Source organism: Oncorhynchus keta, chromosome 35 (genome assembly GCF_023373465.1).
Source record: "Oncorhynchus keta strain PuntledgeMale-10-30-2019 chromosome 35, Oket_V2, whole genome shotgun sequence".
Taxonomy (NCBI): Eukaryota; Metazoa; Chordata; class Actinopteri; order Salmoniformes; family Salmonidae; genus Oncorhynchus; species Oncorhynchus keta.
Window position 1 is genome coordinate 46,387,621 of NC_068455.1, and position 22,777 is coordinate 46,410,397.

General features: G+C 41.0%; 1 protein-coding gene across 1 annotated transcript in view; it reads left to right on the top strand.

Annotated features, from left to right (window-relative positions):
• Nucleotides 1–22,777, top strand: part of LOC118369133 (ALK tyrosine kinase receptor-like) — a 592,945-nt gene that overhangs the window by 483,728 nt on the left and 86,440 nt on the right. The window contains exon 5 of the mRNA XM_035753612.2: nucleotides 5,598–5,731. Coding sequence (XP_035609505.2) covers nucleotides 5,598–5,731 — 134 coding nt within the window. The remainder of the gene's footprint in view (nucleotides 1–5,597; nucleotides 5,732–22,777) is intronic.

Genomic DNA, 22,777 nt, shown 5'->3' on the forward strand with positions numbered 1-22,777 from the left:
GGTCAGATTCCCATGTATCATCAAAGGAATGAGCGTTTCACTGAGGCCTGTACTCTGGAGCGCGATTGATTTGGTGGTGGAGGGTCCGTCATGGTCTGAGGCGGTGTGTCACAGCATCATTGGACTGAGCTTGTTGTCATTGCAGGCAATCTCAACACTGTGCGTTACAGAGAAGACTTCCTCCTCCCTCATGTGGTACCCTTCTTGCAGGCTCATCCTGACATGATCCTCCAGCATGACAATGCCACCACACATACTGCTCGTTCTGTGAGTGATTTCCTGCAAGACAGGAATGTCAGTGTTCTGCCATGGCCAGTGAAGAGCCCAGATCTCAATCCCTTTGAGCACATCTGGGACCTGTTGGATCAGAGGGTGATGGCTAGGGCCATTCCCCCAAAAAGATGTCTGGGAACTTGCAGGTACCTCAGTGTAAGGGTGAGGTAACATCTCACAGCAAGACATGGCAAATCTGGTGCAGTCCATAAGGAGGAGATGCACTGCAGTACTTAATGCAACTGGTGGCCACACCAGATGCTGACTGTTGCTTTTGATTTTGAACCCCCTTTGTTCAGGGACACATTATTAAATTTATGTTAGTAACATGTCTGTGGAACTTGTTCAGTTTATGTCTCAGGTGTTGAATCTTGTTATGTTCATACAACTATTTACACGTTGCTGAAAATAAACGCAGTTGACAGTGAGGATGTTTATTTTTTTGCTGAGTTTATATGTTCACACACAGTATAGAAATAGTATGATGAAATGTATTTGATTAATTGGCAAAGGGCAGTAGTCTAGCCTACAGAGCCATCTGTCTGTTTTTGTTTCGGTACAATGAGGATACATTGTGGTTAATGGATAGGCTTTTTAAGAAATGCGGGAGTACACAGAGCCTCAAAGGTCAGTTGGTTTAAAGCACTGTGGTCGCTATCATTACGTTCCCTTCTGAGTTTGACTTTCAAATTGCACTCTATTCCCTTTGTAGTGCACTACTTTCAATCCAGGGCCCATAGGTCTCTGGTCAAAAGTAGCGCGCTATGTTGGGAATAGGGTGTCATTTGGGACGCAACCTCAGAGTCATAATGAGAAATATTATCAGCTGTCTGTTCAGATGACGCTAGTGTGTGTATAATCATCATTTCTATAACGCATTACTTATTTATATGGAAGGGAAAGCCAGGGCACCGATTGACACACTATTCATTCGATTTAAATGTTTGAGTGATGATATTCAGTGGTTCTGTTCATATCATAATAAAGAGACACTTTAGCATTCAAATTATTTTCCAATTTCTTGAGAACTGAAATGGGAATATGTGATATTAAATGTGTATTACAGTGCATGCACACTGATATAGATTCATAAATCTAGAATCATATATGTTTAGGTTAGTCTTTGCAATGCTTATATGAGGTCTTCAATAGATAAACTTTCACACAAGACAGAATACTATGTACATGTAATGTCGTACAAATTATACGATTATATCTAATCTCTCTTGGCATATTTTGTGTATTCTTGTAAGAGAGATTCACATTGGAATAATTTAGCCAGTGGAATGGATTTTCTTGAATAGATCATTAAAATTCAAATAGAAGAAAGGGATGAACAAAATAAGAACATGCGTAGAATGTGTTCTAAGTTAGGTTGTCAATAAGCAATAAGCCCCCCCCACACACACACACACACACACCCACACACACTACAGCATGCTAGTTGGCCTTGCCCTCTTCTATTCTATTCCACACTCTCAAGGCTGCTGTATACAGGGTAAACACTTATCTGCTTTTTACCTTATTTAATTATTTAATTAATTTCTTTCTTATTGGGGCGGCTGGTAGCCTACTGGTTAGAGCTTTGAGCCAGTAACTGAAAGGATGCTAGATTGAATCCCCGAGCTGACAAGGTAAAAGTCTGTCATTCTGCCCCTGAACAAGGCAGTTAAAACTTCTTATGGGCGGGCAGGTGGGACGCGAGCCAACATCCGGTGAAATTGCAGAGCACCAAATTCAAAATACAGAAATAGTCAAATTAAACATTCATAAAAATACAAGTGTTACACATCGGCTTAAAGATTAACTCCTTGTCAGATTTCAAAAAGGCTTTACGGCAAAAGCATACCATGTGATTATCTGAGGACAGCGCCCCGCTTACAAAATCATACAAACATTTTCAAGTAGAGGAGACATGAAAGTTAGAGATAGCGATAAAATTAATCACTTACCTTTGATGATCTTCATATGGTTGCAGCCACAAGAGTCCCTGTTACACAATAAATGTTTGTTTTGTTCGATTATGTCCCTCTCTATGTCCCAAAAACTCAGTTTTGTTGGCGCGATTTGTTCAGTAATCCACTGGCCTAAAGGCGGTCACGACATGCAGATGAATACATCCTAATAGTACCGGTAAAGTTAATTGAAACATGTGAAACATAATTAATCCTCAGGTTGTCTATTGTCTAAATAATTGATCATATTTCACCCGGACAATAGCGTATACAATAGAAAGGAAAAACAACAAACGGCATGCAATCGGTCACTCACGCAAACGAGCTCTGCATTTTTCACAATACAAGCCTAAAACAATGTCTAAAGACCATTGACATCTAGTGGAAGCCATAGGAACTGCAATCTGGGTCCTAACCATTTAGATACTGTATAGGCATTCAATAGAAAAGTACCCACATCAAAAGAATCCCACTTCCTGGATGGATTTGCCTCGGGTTTTCACCTGCCATATCATTTATGTTATACTCACAGACAATATGTTAACAGTTTTGGAAACTTTAGATTGTTTTCTATCTAATACTACCATGCATATGCATATCCTAGCTTCTGCGCCTGAGTAACAGGCAGTTTACATTGGGCACCTCATTCATCCAAAATTCAAAATACTGCCCCCTACCCAAGATAGGTTACCCCCCTGTTCCTTGGCCGTCATTGTAAATAAGAATTTGTTCTTAACTGACTTGCCTAGCATTGGCCCCTTATAACAAAGCTTATTCTCTATCAATGCAGAAATCCCCTCTTTCTTTTTCCCAGAGCCCATATAATGTACTATGCTGGAAGGTGGATGGATGTGGGGAGGGGATAGGAGAGATTTGATGCAGCCATCCTCTTCTCAACCAGGAAGTAAACAGCTCTGGTCATGTGACAATTTACACTAAACATGTGACACTGCACATATTTATTTCATTGAGACCCTTGATTTTTTCAATAATTTCTGGAAATGCATTGATACATCATTCAGTGACATTTATAGAGCCTTATAACTGGAATACAAATGTAGTTTTTTTAATAAGTATTTAAGTACGTCAATTTAATGCCCCCACTAAGCCAAGCTTCCAATCATTTCCCAGTGTGCCTTGTCTTTTCGATTGAATTGTAGAGTTACCACCCATGACTGTCTTTGTCACTAACAAATACAATGTTGTTGAATTCGTTTATTTTCAGTCCTGTGGTATTTCTAGGCGAATATTGTCATTAAAATGTAATGATTACAGACAGTGCATTCGGAAAGTATTCCGACCAATTTACTTTTTCCACATGTTATTACATTACAGCCTTCTAAAATGTATTTAATATATCTATTTTCAATCTACACACAATACCCCGTAATGATGAAGATTATAATTTTATAATATGTATTACATTTACATAATTATTCAGACATTTTACTCAGTGCTTTGTTGAAGCACCTTTGGCAGCAATTACAGCCTTGAGTCTTCTTGGGTATGACACTACAAGCTTGGCACACTGGTATTTGGGGAGTTTCTCCCATTCTTCTCTGCAGATCCTCTCCAGCTCTGTCAGGTTGGAGAGATGTTCGATTGGGTTCAAGTCTGGGCTCTGGGTGGGCCACTCAAGGACATTCAGACTTATCCCGAAGCCAGTCCTGCATTATCTTGGCTGTGTGCTTAGAATCATTGTCCTGTTGGAAGGTGAACCTACTTCCCAGTCGGAGGTCCTTAGCTCTCTGGAGCAGGTTTTCATCAAGGATCGCTCTGTACTTTGCTCCGTTCGTCTTTCCCTCGATCCTCACTAATCCCCCAGTCCCTGCCACTGAAAAAGATACCACAGCATGATGCTGCCACCACCTTGTTTCACCGTAAGGATGGTGCCAGGTTTACTCTAGACGTTACGCCTGACATTCAGGCCAAAGAGTTCAATCTTGGTTTCATCAGACCACAGAATCTTGTTTGTCATGGTCAGAGTCTTTAGACTTTAACTTAACACAATTTGAAAAAGTCAAGGGGCCACATTAGACCTGCAAGTAGGGTTGCAAACTTTCCCAAACTTCCAGACAGAATTTCCGGAATACCTGGAAAAATGTACCATAATCTTGCAACCCTAACTGTAAATCGCATTATGCTGGTTTGCAAAGTGATGTGTAATTCCTGTTGGAATCTATCAAGCGTTAGGCTATCCAACAGTTGAAATTTGTATTCACCCACAACTTGCATTCATAATGAGTGCCAGGGTTAAGAACAGTGGGAGGAAACTACCTAAGTCATTTAAACTGGAACAACCATTTCAGTAACGGTTGCAAAAATTATATTTATTTTATTGTGTAGCATAACATTTAACCAATCAATTACTCAATGTACAGGCTAAAACACATATATTAAAAACAATTCTAAAAAGTCTACCTGCAGTAGAGCAAGCTGGAAAAAAAGTTCAGTTATCAGATCTTACAAAAAATATACCTGCTGTGACTTCTCATTTAGTTTTGAGTCAGTACCACAAACATTTGAAGTAATAATGACTTTTCATTGACTTTCAGTACAACTTACTAGAAGTGTTGTGGTTGTGGTTTACAGTATGTGTGCATTGTGTTTACTAAATAGCCACAAGCTACTGTACTTCCTCATGTTGTTAATTTTGATCCAATAGAGGGCGGAGAGGCATACAGTATGTCATAAAGAAATAATACAGAAAATAGGCATGGTGATAGGGGTTTGGTAGGGGAGAGGGGGAGGAAGAGAGGGCAAGGGGAGGGAGGAGAGAGAGTGGGAAGGATTAGTCATTGGTCAGTAGCCCGAATCCAAAGTGATATCAGCTGCAATTTGCTTAATAAAATTATGGACCACGTTGAACTACACAAAGGCAGGCGGTGGCTTGCTGGAGAGAGCATTCGCTTCAGGATATCCTTGCACACAGGAGCTAGCATTGGTGTGTGTGGCATGCACACACCCTTTCTGACTCTCTCTCTGACACACACACACCTGCACACTCTATTTTTGCCACCTCTGGTACTGAAGTGCAGAGTGTCATCCACGCACACCACCTGTCAGCTTTAGTAAGAGGCTTCGCCAAAAGCTTGTCCACAAGTTACCCGGCAGGAGCATGCACCAACAGGCTAAGGATGAGGGGGAACCTCCCAAAATGCAGGGGGAGGAGGGGGACTCGAACACAACATGCTCCACACGAACCCAGTCTACCCCCTCTCCTGAGACCTCCACGGAGGGGGAAACTCAGGTGGAGGAAGAGGGAACTCCTGTCCTGACTCCCTACCCCTACAGTAGGCATGGGGGGCCCTGTCGCCCGGGTTGTCTACTAGTCGCCCTGATCTTCATGCTCATCTCTTTACTCGGCAGCTGGGCAGTGGTCCACCTCACCCTGGGGTCCCGTGGAATGGCGACCTTCAGGATCCAAGCCAGCTATGACCGGCCGAGCGAACAGGATGCCACCGCCACGATCAAACCGGGCTTCACCACCAACTGCACCATGGGTAAGTGAGCGTTTATGTTAGCAATTGCTGTGTTGTGTGTCTGCATGCTACTGTACTGTGGAGTGGTTAATCGTTTAATCAAAAGACATACCCAATGTCAGAAATGTTGGTTCTACTAATGGTTTCTAATCGTGAAGGTTAGGATTTTGAGTTGTGCAATCTGACGTTAGATCTGTGGTTATGGGCAGTGTCTACATCAAGTGTGTGCTGTATATCCACATCTAAACTTGGCTATCCTGGGGTGGCAGGGTAGCCTAGTGGTTAGAACGTTGGACTAGTAACCGGAAGGTTCAAGTTCAAATCCTTGAGCTGACAAGGTACAAATCTGTCGTTCTGCCCCTGAACAGGCAGTTAACCCACTGTTCCTAGGCCGTAATTGAATTTGTTCTGAACTAACTTGCCTGGTAAAATAAATAAAATATACAAAAGTATGTGGACAACATCTAGTGGATGGCCTTCCCAGAAGAGTGGAGGCTGTTATACAGTGCCTTCGGAAAGTATAGGGACAATTTAAAAAAAAAACAATTCTCATCTATCTACACACAATACTCCATAATGACAAAGCATGAAATGTTTTTTTTTACATTTTTGCCTGTGTACAACAAATTTAAAACGTTTCACATATGTATTCAGACCCTTTACCCAGTACTTTGTTGAAGCAGATTTGGCTGCGATTACTGCATTGAGTCTTCTTGGGTGTGACGTTACAAGCTTGGCCCAACTGTATTTGGGCAGTTTCTCCCATTTTTCTCTGCAGATCCTCTCCAGCTCTGTCAGGTTGGAGTTATCCCGAAGCCAGTCCCGCGTTGTCTTGGCTGTGTGCTTATGGTCATTGTCTTGATGGAAGGTGAACCTCACCCCAGTCTATGGTCCTGAGAGCTCTGGAACAGGTTATCATCAAGGATCTCTCTGTACTTTGCTCCATTTATCTTTGCCTTGATCCTGACTAGTATCCCAGTCCCTTCCGCTGAAAAACACAGTCTTTTGGTGCCTTTTGGCAAACTCCAAGCTGGCTGTCATGTGTCTTTTACTGAGGAGTGGCTTCCGTCTGGCCACTCTACCATAAAGGCCTGATTGGTGGGGTGTTGCAGAGATGGTTGTCCTTCTGGAAGGTTTTCCTATCTCCACAGAGGAACTCTAGAGCTCTGTTAGAATGACAATCGGGTTCTTATTCAACTCTCTGACCAAGGCCCTTCTCCCCAGATTGCTTAGTTCTAGGAAGAGTCTTGGTGGTTCCAAAGTTCTTTCATTTAAGAATGATGGAGGCCACTGTGTTCTTGGGGACCTTCAATGCTGCAGAATTTATTTGGTACCTTTCCCCAGATCTGTGCCTTGACACAATCCTGTCTCTGAGCTCTATGTACAATTCCTTCTACCTCATGGCTTGTTTTTTGCTCTGACATGCACTGTCAACTGTAGGACCAAATATGGATAGATAAGTGGGTGCCTTTCCAAATCATGTCCAATCAATTTAATTTACTAGCAGCATACCACCCTGCACCCCACTGCTGGCTTGCTTCTGAAGCTAAGCAGGGTTGGTCCTAGATGGGAGACCAGATGCTGCTGGAAGTGGTGGTGGAAGGCCAGTAGGAGGCCCCCTTTCCTCTGGTCAAACGGGTGTCCTTACTCTCTGTGGTCACTAAAGATCCCATGGCACTTAACGGGGTGTTAACCCTGGTCCTGGCTAAATTCTCAATCTGGCCCTCATACCATCATGGTCACCTAATCATCCCCAGTTTACAATTGGCTCATGTATCCCTCCTCTCCCCTGTAACTATTCCCCGTAAATGAGAATGAGTTCTCAGTCTACTTACCTGTTAAAATAAGGGTGAAATAAATAAAAAGTTGTAGAAATATCTCATGGGTGATCAATGAAAACAGGATGCACCTGAGCTCAATTGCAAGTCTCATAGTAAAGGGTCTGAATTATTTTGTAAATATATATATATATATATATATTTGCAAACATTTTTAAAAACCTGTTTTCACTTTGTCAATATGGAGTATTGTGTGTGTCTATTGCTGATGATTTTCTTTTATTTAATCCATTTTAGAATAATGTTGTAACGTAACAACATGTGGAAAAGGGAAGGGGTCTGAATACTTTCAGAAGGCAGAAATAGTAGCAGAAAAGAGGGGACCAACTCCACTTATTAATGTCCATGATTTTAGAATGAGGTGTGCGACAGGCAGGTGTCCACATACATGTGGTGATGTTGTGTATGCAGATAACATAGCTGATTCTCTCTGAAAGTTAGCTTCTGCTGTTTCCCCTATTTAATTGTGAATACATGTCAAATGCTTACGAAAATATAAGTCTGTGAAGGCATGTTACATCTAGTTGAATTGTTCTTTAACTGTTCTGTAGTCTCGAATCGAGTGTCAAAGTGTTGCTCCTTGCTTACAGTATATTTGAACTTTTTGTGAAATTGACATTTATGTTCTGAGCACGATGGTCTGCTTTGTTGAACATTACAAAGAGAATAACCGAACAAGTTGCTTAAATGTAATATTTACGTAATATAAATGTAATCTTTTATTATTTTACATTATTTAAATGTTATAATTTATTCTTTCAAATTTGAAAAGTGAACAGGTTAGTACATTTGTCTTTGTAATAAAACACTTACTTGAGTTAGCTAGTAATGTATTAGCTTCTGGGGAATACAGTGAACTTTGGAAAGAGTTGTTGCTTTCATAGCTATGTTTTGATGTTACTTCTAAGGGTGTTTGAAAAGCAGTGCCTATGTTTTTCAAACTGGAGATTTTTCCGGCTGCTGTTCTGGATGTAAACCCCATTACCATATGTTGTGGAATGAAATGCAGGGTTGGCGTGCTACAGGGGATAATATCTCTCTGTGAACCTCGAGAGGTCCTTAAATTAGGTTAATCCCGTTGATTCAATTTCCTCCGAGCTCTACGCGGAATTGTAGGGACCTTTGCTTTTGACGTTTCGAGGAAGTGTATAATATTGAAGAAATGTGGTATAAAATGTGGATTTCAAAAGAGTTACAGTAGAGTTATGGCTGGTTTCCCCTTTTGGTTATTGGAACAGACAAGCCACTGTCACAGCAGCTATTGTGCATCAATAAAAGCAGAGAAACAGAATGTGGACAAATACTTTATGGGATATTCGAATTGAATTTACATGCTCAATTGACCAAGCGTCACAATGGAAGTAGACTGTTAGGGCACAGACATTAGACAAAAGTCAGTTGAGTGAATTTTCCAAACTCTGTCAACTATGTTAACCACCTTTCACTCAGTGGTGTAAAGTTTGGGGTATCTGTACTTTACTTTACTTTACTATTTCTATTTTTGACATCTTGCAATTGTACTCCACTACATTCTTAAAGAAAATAATGTACTTTCTACTCCATACATTTTCCCTGACACCAAAGTTAAATTTTGAATGCTGAGCAGGACAGGGAAATGGTTTCATTCACAAACTTAAAGAGAAAATCCCTCATCCTACCTACTGCGTCTGATCTGGAGTCACTAAACACAAATGCTTTGTTTCTAAATTATGTCTGAGAGTTGGAGTGTGCCCCTGGCTATCCGTAAATTTGAAAAACAAGAAAATCGTTGCTGTCTGGTTTTCTTAACATAAGGAATTTAAAATAATTTACACATGTAATACACTTTTAATACTTAAGTAAACTCAGCCAAAAAAGAAACCTCCCTTTTTCAGGACCCTGTGTCTTTCAAAGATATTTTTTTAAAAGCTCTGGACCCGCTAATCGTAGCTATCTTGAGCATATCAGCTGCTATCTGAACAGGTTTATCGAACAATCTTCTTGGGCCACTATAACTATAACTATTTTGAAAATTGGATTGGTCCCCTCTACCACACGGAACCCACTAATCTACTGACGGAAATGCATGGGGTGGCTAAAAACAGACCTCCATCTTCTGCTAGCTTGCTACCCATGGCTCGGCTATCTGTCTGAATCGCCGTGACCCCAACCAATCTCACTACTCACTGGAACCCTTATGATCACTCGGCTAAGCATGCCTCTCCTTAATGTCAATATGCCTTGTCCATTGCTGTTCTGGTTAGTGTTTATTGGTTTATTTCACTGTAGAGCCTCTAGCACTGCTCATTATACCTTATCCAACCCTTCAGTTCCACCACCCACACATGCAATGACATCACCTGGTTTCAATGATGTTTCTAGAGACAATATCTCTCTCATCATCAGTCAATGCCTAGGTTTACCTCCAATGTATTCACATCCTACCATACCTTTGTCTGTACACTATACCTTGAATCTATTTTATCGCCTACCAGAAACCTGGTCCTTTTACTCTTTGTTCCGGATGTCCGAGACGTCCAATTCTCATGGCTTTTAGCCGTACCCTTATCCTACTCCTTCTCTGTTCCTCTGGCGATGTAGAGGTGAATCCAGGCCCTGCAGTGTCTAGCTCCACTCCTATTCCCCAGGCACTCTCTTTTGATGACTTCTGTAACCGTAAAAGCCTTGGTTTCATGCATGTAAACATTTTATTTTATTGTTTTATTCACTGCTTTAGCACACTCTGCCAACCCGGGTGTCTTAGCCGTGTCTGAATCCTGGCTTAGGAAGACCACCAAAAACTCAGAAATCTCCATCCCTAACTACAACATTTTCAGACAAGATAGAACGGCCAAAGGGGGCGGTGTTGCAATCTACTGCAATGATAGCCTGCAGAGTTCTGTCCTACTATCCAGGTCTGTACCCAAACAATTTGAACTTCTACTTTAAAAATCCACCTCTCTAAAAACAAGTCTCGCACCGTTGCCGCCTGCTATAGACCACCCTCTGCCCCAACTGTGTTTTGCATACCATATGTGAACTGATTGCCCCCCCATCTATCTTCAGAGCTTGTGCTGCTAGGTGACATCTACAAGACCCTGCTAGGTAAAGTCCCGCCTTATCTCTGCTCACTGGTCACCATAGCTGCACCCACCCGTAGCACACGTTCCAGCAGGTATATCTCACTTGTCACCCCCAAAGCCAATTCCTCCTTTGGCTGCCTCTCCTTCCAGTTCTCTGCTGCCAATGACTGGAACGAACTACAAAAATCTCTGAAACTGGAAACACTTATCTCCCTCACTAGCTTTAAGCACCAGCTGTCAGAGCAGCTCACAGAAAACTGCACCTGTACATAGCCCATCTATAAATAGCCCAAACAACTACCTCTTTCCCTACTGTATTTATTTATTTATTTTGCTCCTTTGCACCCCAGTATTTCTACTTTGCACACTCATCTACTGTCAAATCTACCATTCCAGTGTTTTAATTGCTATATTGTATTTACTTCACCACCATGGCCTATGTATTGCCTTTACCTCCCTTATCTCACCTCATTTGCTCACATTGTATATAGACTTATTTTTCTACTGTATTATTGACTATGTTTGTTTTACTCCATGTGTAACTCTGTGTTTTTATATGTCGAACTGCTTTGCTTTATCTTGTCCAGGTCGCAGTTGTAAATGAGAACTTGTTCTCAACTGACCTACCTGGTTAAATAAAGGTGAAATAAAATAAATAAAACATTCTATTAAGGCATATTTAATTTGACTCAAATATGAACATTTATTTCGTAAATAAAACACAACATGTAAAGTGTTAGGTTATTTCTCTCAAACTTTGTGCGCAAATTTGTTTACATCCCTGTTAGTGAACATTTCCCCTTTGCCAAGATAATCCATCCACCTGATAGGTGTGGCATTTCAAGAAGCTGATTTAACAGCATGATCATTGCACCTTGTGCTGGGGACAATTGAAGGGCTCTCTAAAACGTGCAATTTTGTCACACAACACAATGCCACAGATGCCTCAAGTTTTAAGGGAGCGTGCAGTTGGCATGCTGACTGCAGAAAGGTCCACCAGAGCTGTTACTTTGGTTTGGACTCATTCTCCGACTCTCCCGTGCTCCAATTTGCGTTCTAAGAGCCCGGTAGTGTGCATTTTTGAGAAACACCCTATGTATGATCTCGCAAACAATGTAAAGTATGTATAGATAGGTGTAATCAGATTTTTAATCCGAGGGTATCCTGCTATTGACACACTTGTTGAATAGAACGTGAAAACAACAGTAATTAATGAGGCAGTCTATACAGTGAAGGTGAGTGCAGGTAGGCCTAGACAGAGGTTGTTTTTGTGGTTGCAGGCCTGTGCACCCCTTTATGTTAATGTATCAATTGCACCCAAATGAATTCATGCAAATACATTTTCTTCATTTTAACACAAAATATAAAATAGATCCCTGATACCAACATGAGAAGAACATGAGTTCATTCTAAGAAAATAAACTGTGACATTTTACAATAATTGTAATACCTAAAGTCCCCGAAATCCATTATTTGTCTCTGCCAGTAAAATGTTTTATGTGCTATAATTCAGTCAATACCTGATGGATTAAAACAATTCAAACAGTTTGGAGAATCGTTATCCATTGTCCAACTGCTGCATTCATTATAATTGTTTTTAAACCTTTTAACAAGTTTGATTACCTTTGCAACATACATGCAAGGACTGTATTGTTGTTTGTATTACTTCCTCATTTTGCCACATGCTGCACTTTACAGATAATGTAAAAATGCATTTGATGATCCCAACACACGTAGACACCCCCTCCACACAAACAACTCATCCCTAATGACTCATTGCGTACCAGTGCTTCTCAGACCTCCAACAACAGAACAGGTTGCTGTTGCTTATGCAAATCCCAAAAATTAGACAAGGCTAATTGTTCTCCTGTTGGGCAGCTCACAATGGCCCCATTCTGGGGCCAACACACACACACGCCCGCCCTGGATATGTTTCAACACCCACCCACCTCTGCATGTCTCTCCAAGCTTTAATCCGTTGTGTGGTGTGTATCTTCAGTTTAAAGCAGTTCTTTGAATTAGCGATCGTGCTTCAGATCAAATATTTTCCCATTTCCAACCCGCAAACGCTGAGATATGCAGACTGTTCTGGTCGTCTCACATCTGTGGTCCTCATTTTCAGCTGTGATAAATCAATTTTACGGATTTCACAAGCACTTATGCCAAGAGATGTTAAAACCTCATAAATGTTACTAAATGTAATTGAAAATGTAATTATTTATCACGAGGGCAATAAACAATAACTAATAGTGCTGCATACTCCAAGAAAGAAATCTCACCTTTCTGATAAAAAATAGTTAGTCACTGTAAGGAGTGCGTACTGGCGGCAGAGAAGTCAGGCGCAGGAGAGCAAAGACTGTGTTACAACGGAGCAATTTAACAATCAAAATCACTGTGAACAAAACAATAAATATATACAATGGGACAAAAACCCTTCGCACGCCAGACATAACGTGCACAAACACTTACAATAAACAATTATGGACAAGGACATGGGGGAAACAGAGGGTTAAAGTCACAACATGTAATTATGGAATTGGAACAATGTGTGTGAAGGCAAGACAAATGGAAAATGATAGGTGGATCGGCAATGGCTAGAAGGCCGGCGACGCTGACCGCCGAATGCCGCCCGAACAAGGAGAGGGACCGACGTCGGCGGAAGTCGTGACAGTCACTTTTGAGAACACAAGCTCAAGCACACAGTACAAATATGATACAAATATGGCTACCACAGCAGTCTTCAGCGATACGCCATCACAGCTGGTTTGCGCTAAGTGGAACAGTCATTTATTTTTCAACTGGACAATGACCCAACACACCTCCAGGCTGTGTAAGGTCTATTTGACCAAAAAGGAGAGTGACGGAGTGCTGCATCAGATGACCTGGCATCCACAATCACCTGACCTCAACCCAATTGAGATGGTTTGGGATGAGTTGGACCGCAGAGTGAAGGAAAAGCAGCCAACAAGTGCTCATCATATTTGGGAACTCCTTCAAGACTGTTTGATAAGCGTTCCAGGTGAAGCTGGTTGAGAGAATGCCAAGAGTGTGCAAAGCTGTCATCAAGGCAAAGGTTGGCTATTTGAAGAATCTCAAATATAAAATATATTTTGATTTGTTTAATACCTTTTGTTTACTACATGATTCCATATGTGTTATTTCATAGTTTTTATATTTTCACTATTATTCTAAATAAATAATTCTAAATAATACACATAAAGAGAAATCCTTGAATGAGTAGGTGTGTCCAAACCTTTGACTGGTTCTGTACACATTTGTACATTTAGTTTTAGAGAAAAGGTCTCTCTTGATCAAAATATCTGCCCCCATCGCTGTGAACTTGTCATAGAGCTCAGGGCTTCTTGAACTCGTTAGGAACTCATCTTTCATCTCATATTAATCTTGTCGATCTATGACAAACAGAAAGTGTTTTTTGTTTAAAATCTGAATTATTTTAGATTACAAGCCATAAACATATCTCTGAATTTACTACAGTGACTAAACCACCCTCTCCTGCTGAGTTACAATGTAGGGATTTCCGTTGATAGTGGTGTAGGATTTCTGTTGATAGTGACGTACGTAGGGTTCTGCCAGGAGTTGATGGACAGTCGGAAGAGTGAATGTAATGGTAGGAGGGACATCTGAGCTTCAAGTTGTGTCAGATTTCACATCCTGCTTCACACAGACAGAAGTTACATACTCCTGTGTCCGTGAGAATCAGGGATACCGCTCAATGCAAGCCATTTCGATCTATGCTGTCCACGTGCATTACATGACCAAAAGTATGTGGACACCCACTCGTTGAACATCTCATTCAAAAATCATGGCATTAATGTGGAGTTGGTCTTCCATTTGCTGCATCAACAGCCTCCACTCTTCTGGGAAGGCTTTCCACTAGATGTTGGAACATTGCTGCGGGGACAAGCTTCCATTCAGCCACAAGAGCATGAGTGAGGTCAGGCACTGATTTTGGGCAATTAGGCCTGGCTCGCAGGCTGCGTTCCAATTCATCCCAAAAGTGTCCGTGGGGTTGAGGTCAGGGTTCTGTGCAGGCCAGTCAACTTCTTCCACACCAATCTCAACAAACCATTTCTTTATGGACCTCGTTTGTGCTACAAATTTGGAAGCACATATTGGTCAGAATCTCATCATATGCTGTAGCGTTAAGAATTCCCTTCATTGGAATTAAGGGGCCTAGCCCAAACCATGCAAAACAACCAGGCATTTGGCATCATATGTTGCTTCGTTTTGTGTCATATGATATACCAAACTTTACAATTGGCACTGTGCATTTAGGCAGGTAGCGTTCACCAGATTCGTCTGTCGGACTGCCAGATGGTGAAGGGTGATTCATCACACAAAAGAATGCGTTTCCAACGGCGGCGAGCGACGCTCAGTATTGCGGATGGTGATCTTAGGCTTGTCAGCAATGGAAACCCATTTCATGAAGCTCCTGACGAACAACTGTGCTGAAACCTGGGACAGGCGATTTTTACGTGCTACGCGCTTCAGCACTAGGCAGTCCCTTTCTGTAAGCTTGTGTAGGCTACCACTTCGCGGCTGAGCCGGCTGTGTTGCTCCTAGACGTTTCCACTTCACAATAACTGCACTTACATTGCCTGGGGCAGCTCTAGCATGGCAGATATTTGACAAACTGACTTGTTGGAAAGGTGATAACCTATGACAGTGCCACGTTGAAAGTCACTGAGCGCTTCAATAAGGCCGTTCTACTGCCAACGTTTGTCTATGGAGATTGCACAGCTGTGTGCTCGATTTTATACAACTGTCAGCAAAGGGTGTGTATGAATTAGCCAAATCCACTAATTTCAAGTGGTGTCCACATACTTTTGTATATATAGTGTATTGATTTATAAGCAAACGTCAGTCAGAACCGGTACCATAACCACGCAGGCCACCAAAACAGGGGACTTTACATCTAAAAGGTGATAATTATTAACATTCAAACGAAGCATCTTATTTTCATCTGATTCCTACAGATTTCCGTGCCTTTAAGGTAAATCCAATCTTGATCGACTCCCCTCATAAGAAAAATATGTCTATGAGCTTGTTTCCGTGTCTGTGCGAGTTTGACAGTGTACAATTTGCATTCTGACAAGCTCCCTCCTTTTGAGGCATCTTCCCTGCACTTAAGAACAGCGATTAATCAAGCCGTGGCTGTGTGAAAGACAAGATATTCGTCAGCTAACAGCCATGCGGGCTAAATTAATTGAGCAATGTGTCAAGTTTTTTTTCATCCTCTGCCATGCTAATTAACTCATCTGTCAAGGGGCCAACAAGTGATTCCCATTCATTACCCAGAAACCAACTTGAGTGCCCGTACATCTATCTCTTACGCTCATCGTTCCCTTTGAAAAGTCGAAATGTCTTGAGCATATCGTCGGTGACACATTTGTATTTCTCACCAGCTGCTATATTGGAATACAGATTAGCTGGTTATTCAGGAGAATCACAGCCTTCCACACTGTTAGCATCCTCAAGTATGTCTCGCACGAAGCAAACAGGACTGTTAGCGAAAAGACTGATGGATGAGTTCATTAACAGATCGTGGCAATAACAAATGTGTTTCAGTTTGTCTCTGTCTTTGTCATGACGTTGACTCTGGTTGCCACTAGATTATCAATTGTCATTTTTGTTAATTCCTGTTTATACACTTCAAGTTTGTTTCACTCTGAAGATATTTCTATTACTTGCACATTGTCACTTGTCATTTTCACAGATGGATAAGTACCTCTGACAAGACAGCAGCAAGTCCCCTCGGGGGACTTCAACCTCTAACCTCCTATTCCCTGGCCCATTTACCTAACCCTTACACCATGCAGCTGCTGGACTCTAATGTGGCGTTACTGCAAGTCTATACTCAGTGATTAGGTACTCAGCGGCGGAAGATTGTCCTCTGGCCCGTCAATCACTCCTATCCCGGGGAGCCTTGGGAGTGAAATGAGTTAGGAGACTGGTGGTGGAGTAGAAAGAGTGTATATGGATGGATGGAAGGACAGGTTGTAGTGGCAGGGTAAGAGGCTGGCCACACTGATAGAGAACTGTAGACTCATCCCAATGCAATGGCTGTGTGGCATTGAAGCATATTGTGTCGTAACTGCTTTGGAACAAAATATTTCTCATGTACAGAATGTGCACCATGATGCGTACTCTTGTACTGTGAGATCTACCAAATTACACATAGGATAGCAACAATGAGCTACAATAGACTGTTGCCGCTCATTCATAACCATCCTCTATCACAATACAAGCATCTCTTTGAATTGATCAGGAATCAAGACCACCAGTCTATTGTTAACTAGTTGTAAACATATTTTCAATTTCACTAATAAACCAAGAATAGGTGTCTATCTTCTTGGTGAGATAAAGTACAGACATAGGTCTGCGTCCAAAACGGCACCCAATTCCCTTCATAGTGCACTACTTTTGACCTGGGATCTCAATCAGCCTGGTAAATGTTAGGCCCACTGGTGAAACATTCATGAATCAATAAATGCATTGGTCTTGTAGATATATGCTCAGCCAAGTGGAGAGAACATAGTGATCAGCGGACCTGTAAAATTACAATGCATGATGAGGGTATTGGTGAATGGAAGTAGTAGGAGAGAAACGCACTAGAGCACAGAGAAACAATTCCTGTGTGTGTGTGTGTGTGTGTGTGTGTGTGTGTGTGTGTGTGTGTGTGTGTGTGTGTGTGTGTGTGTGTGTGTGTGTGTGTGTGTGTGTGTGTGTGTGTGTGTGTGTGTGTGTGTGTGTGTGTGTGTGTGTGTGTGTGTGTGTGTGTGCGCGTGTCTGTCCTACTGCAAATGTAAGATACATATAAAGAGTTTTTATGTTGCTTTTTTGGATTGAGATTCATCTTTATTTTCATGCCATCCATCAAATGTAAACACCTGGAGTTTGCTAAACGGCATTGGCACTTGGCACTCGGTGCTATGGTCAGATGACATGAAAATAGAGCTCTTTGGCCACACACACTAGTAGTGGTTTTTGACAAAGAAAGATGCATATGCATCTGTGGTTTGAATTGAAGATGGCAGACCATACCAAGGATCTTGAAATATTCTTTATGGAGAAGTGGTCTAATTTCACAACCAATGTAAAAAAAATAAAAAAAATAAAAGGTGAGGTATTAATATCAGGTGTGTCAATCATTTAGATCTCTACGTTTTTGAGAAAAAATTATATTACTTGTCAAACAAAATCTGTTTCTCTAAGCAATTATATTAGTTTAAAATAATATAATTTCCCAATTTTTAGCATACAATATACAGTTGAAGTCAGAAATGTCAGATTATTGGTAGAGAGAATAATTTATTTCAGCTTTTATTTCTTTCTTCACATTCCCAAGGGGTCAGAAGCTTAAATACACTCAAATCGAATTTGGTAGCATTTTTTCCTGTCATGTCGTAAATCTCAGTTTTGAATGAGACTGACTTTATGACCAAAATGATCTTATTTACACATATAGGCTGTTTTGTGTTGCTTTTGTCCTTGTCTTTCTTACACTAACACTTGCAGTCATCTTTTCTTAATAATTTGTTGATAATTGCTTTTTTTTAAGGAAAGTTTTATTTGCAATGTCTGTGAAATGTGGTTGTTTTACCAACTTAATTGATTGCACTGACTGAGTCGCTCTGGATAAGAGTGTCTGTTAAATGACCAAAATATACATGTAATGTGTAATGTGATATTACTATCATGATTCTTTTAAAAAGTCGATTTGTGACTACTATATTTGAAAGATTAGGTTTCTGTAAATGTAATAGCCCGATGCTTTGATATGGGCCCATATCACAATCACTCTAACGGGTGGTGGTCTGCATGTAAAAAAAACTGACTGCAACTTTGACTGAGTACAGTAGCTCAGTATTTAAAAAAAGAAATTGCTCATCTTTATCAAGGGTGTCAATAATTTCAGATCCCACCTTACAGCTTACCCCACAAAAAGACAGCAACATATAAACAATCACCTTAATAGCATCAATTAATGATGTTTTGCCTTAAATCTCACTTACCCACAACTTCCTAAAATATACACCCTCCAGTCTTTAGCTCACGGTTCTCAGCCTCATCTCCTTTTCTATCCCTGTGACCGCTACCCTTGGGCTCTTCCACAAACATCTTCTGTGAAATGTTCCCCTCTTTACCAATACAAACTGAGTTTGTATTACAAATCCACCCTCTCGGAGGCAATTATAGCAGTGGGTCTTATTTGATGATATTGAGGAAGTCTTCAATGGCCCTGGGCTAGCTGGGTGGAATATTAATACAAAGACAAATGCCAACTAGAACAGATGTCTGGATCAGCCTAGCATTCAGTCAGATTAGAAAATATTTTACAATGAATTACATGTCACATGTACATCTTACAATTACATGTCACATGTATTTACACAGTGGTCATGATAAGTGGCTTGTTCATAATAGTATTTCATGAGCTCATACAGTATTACTTTCATAACTTCACTTTGGTGGATGTCTATAAACCCTGCAACCCTTTCAGATCTTCAGTAGACCAGAATTTGGATCAACCCCAAAAAGTCTCAAAACTCCCCATACTTCAAAATCTCTCCATCTGTCTGATTATTTCCTTTGAAAGGGAGCATCACTAGGTCCTCTGTGACCCAACGAAGAGAGAGCCGTACATCAAGGTCATTGGACCACCGAGGTATCAAAGCCGACTCTGTGTAGCACAGGGGGCTTTACAAAGAGACAGACAGATGACCCCTTTCACACTCCCACCATTCTGTGGTGCTTTGATGTACCTCGCCATTCTGTACACTTTTGGTAGCTTCGTATTTCTTTTAGCTATCCCCTTTCTCCCAACTTCCTATCCTTCACAGAGGACTTGGCTTGCCCACGTTAGTCTAGCCATTTCATTCCATGAACATGTCATTTCTGAGACACATTGTACGCAAAAGTATTTCAAAATGAAAGGAAGATTTTTCTTTCTGTTCCTTTTCCATTTTGTCACATTGGTCACCACACTTGCAATGCACCAGGCATATATCCCCCTTCTTCTCCTACTGAGCGGCATCCTCTGACAGAGATGGATCATGATTGGGCTCTATCTACTCTGACCATTCGAGCGTGGCCCTGGACAGTTAATAGAATTCTTGACTGAATGCCTCCTGTCCGCTGTCCAGAGGGAGCATCAGGGGCATCCATCTTAGGATCTCTCCAACTGTAAATCTGAATATCTCCCCATTCTGCCTCCAGTGAATTTGAATGAGTGAAGCGTTCGCCCTTGTGTGAAGGGGCACCTGGAGAGAGGGAAGACCCCAGAGAAAAACTCAGTATGTTAACAACGCAGTCATGTGGTAGTGCTTAATTTCACTCTTTCGGCAGGTACAGTATTTGCCTAGTGTTTACAGTTAAACATTGTGTTACAAATGGGTACTTTCTGGTACATTCAACACAATTGGTAACTACTAATTGAATAGCCTAGTACGGAAACAAAGCATTGATGTGGTGGTAACCAGAGCAATATACTGTAGATACAGTGAGGATCTAGTGATAGAGCATCATTTTACTGTCCTGTTTCAGCGGGTGTTTGCCTAGTGTTTACAGGGAAATATTGTGGTACAAATGTGTACTTTCGGGTAGTTCATTCAACATAACTGCTACCAAATAGTACAAAGTGGTGTTTATTTTGATGAATCCCAAAGAAACCCTACTATTTAGTAATTATTGGACAATGATTATGTTACCATGTAATAGGAGACTTTAAATTAAACCATTGTCTTTATTGATGATAATGGGGATGGGGAAAAGGGTTGAAACAAGAAAAGAGAACATGGATATGATAGGAAAGAATATGTGAATCATTTATTGATATGGATATATAAAGTATAAAGACATACAATGCACAGGGAAATTATTAAGGAATTACAACCGGCCAAGAAAATACAGGGTTCAGTTCATGATATAACTCCAGAGTACTTCTACTCATTGACTCACACGAATGGTTTTAAGTCATTATAATGAAAAACACAAATAGGGATGTCCATAGCATTAAGATAACTAAGGTTCTTATTAGAGGCTTGCTAAAGAACGAGCTTGATGTGATGGATTTCAATTGGTTCCCCAGACCTCAGGCCAGACACAATAATTGTGATTAAACTAAGGTGATTCACCCTCTCATGGCAAATGACAAAAACAGAAATGCATCACCCCAGAAGTGAACTTTCGTGTCTGCCACAGACTTGTTGTTGTATCGACTTTTATGATGCATGCTTCAACAAACTTACCTACTCAGTCAGTATTCAAATCACTTTTTAATTCTGAACACAGCCGCAGTGAAAGTTGTATTCAAATGAGGTCTTAGAACTTGTTTTTACGTGACCTTTACAATCAAAATATTGCCCCCAGATGTACTTACCAGCCTGATCCCAATCTGTGTCTATTCACTTGTCATACTGAGCATGTCACAAGCACAGTTACATGTAAATTTTTTGGTAAATGTGAGTTGGTGTGCTCCTCTTTTTTTTGTTCTGTTGCATTTTGGTTGTGCATCCATACAGACTAAGAGGCTGTCCTAGTATGGACACCCGGACATCCATATTAGCATCATCCAAGTATTATTCCAAGTTGTTTATAGTAGGTTTGCTTGATGAGTTAAAGGAAAATTCTGCCCTAAAACAATCTTTTGTTATTTGTTTTGTTTGTCCATTGTTAATGTAGTCCCAAAATGTTTTTCTTGTCAGCAATCACATTTTCAAGATTTATAACTTTCAAAATACAGAAATCGTCCCTGTATGATGCATTCTGCATCACATGATGCCAAATGCCTGCCTATTTTTCATGTTTTGGGCTAGCCCCCTTTATTCCAGTGAAGGTAAATCTTAACGCAATGATATTCTAGACAATTCTGTGCTTCCAACTATGTGGCAACATTTTGGGGAAGGCACTTTCCTGTTTCAGCATGACAATGCCCCAGTGCACAACGCAAGGTCCATACAGAAATGGTTTGTCGATATAGGTGTGGAAGAACTTGACTGGCCTCCACCGAGCCCTGACCTCAACCCCATCGAACACGTTTGGGATGAATTGTAATGCCGACTGCGAGCCAGGCCTAATCGGCCAACATCAGTGCCTGACCTCACTAATGCTCTTGTGGCTGAATGGAAGCAAGTCCCCACAGTAATCCTCCAACATCTAGTGAACAGCGTTCCCAGAAGAGTGGAGGCTGTTATAGCAGCAAAGGGGGGGACCAACTCCATATTATTTTCCATGATTTTCGAATGAGATGTTCGACAATGAGATGTCCACATACCGTTGGTCAAGTAGTGTATCTTGAAAGGCTTTGCTTGCAAGTGTAACAAGTTGGATATGAACCCAGCTCTCCCACGGGAGCAACCAACGTCTTAAACCATTTTACAGTCTTGGGCAGAAGGCAGACCCTGGTTTTGGAGTATGCAGACATGGCTACCTCAACACATGGCCATGACCGACTCATATCCTCTTCACAGGCAGAACTAAGTAACACTGACATCATTTTTTAGGGAGCGGTAATGAGGTGACCAATAACGGCTGCAATTGAGATCAGCTGTGCGTGCTGGTTAATTTAGCGCATATTGATGATGTAACAAGACATCCGCTGGCGATAATCTTGTGCCATCTATGTAGGCTTCTTGTTATTTGATTATATTCCAATGATGGTGTGAAAATAATAGGCTACTGTTTCTGTTTCCTGGCTGAGTTGATGACCTGATTTGAGATATCAGTTGATTGACAGTTGTAGGCGTACTGTAGAATGCTAAACTTTCCTCCAGTGTGTATGCTTGCCCAGGCTTTATCGTTAGGCTATGTATAATTTGTCAATTTAGTTATGATCTTTGGTGTGGATTGAAAGCCTGTATTGTATGGCTTTAATATTTAATTTCATAAAGCAGTCAAGATGTTTATGCATTTGAGCCCATCCAAAGACAATTTTGTTGAGCTGAGACTCTTTTCTATGATGTATAAATTATCCGACTATTCGTTTAACTTCTTGAAAACATTGAATTAAATGCAATTAAGTCGTGTCACTAGATCGCAGAGCACTGGTATCGAACTCATGAGGCTCGAAGCCAGACTCGCCTGCTTAGACCACCAAGTTACAGTGGTGAATATTGATGATACCGAAGATGTTATTGATGATACAT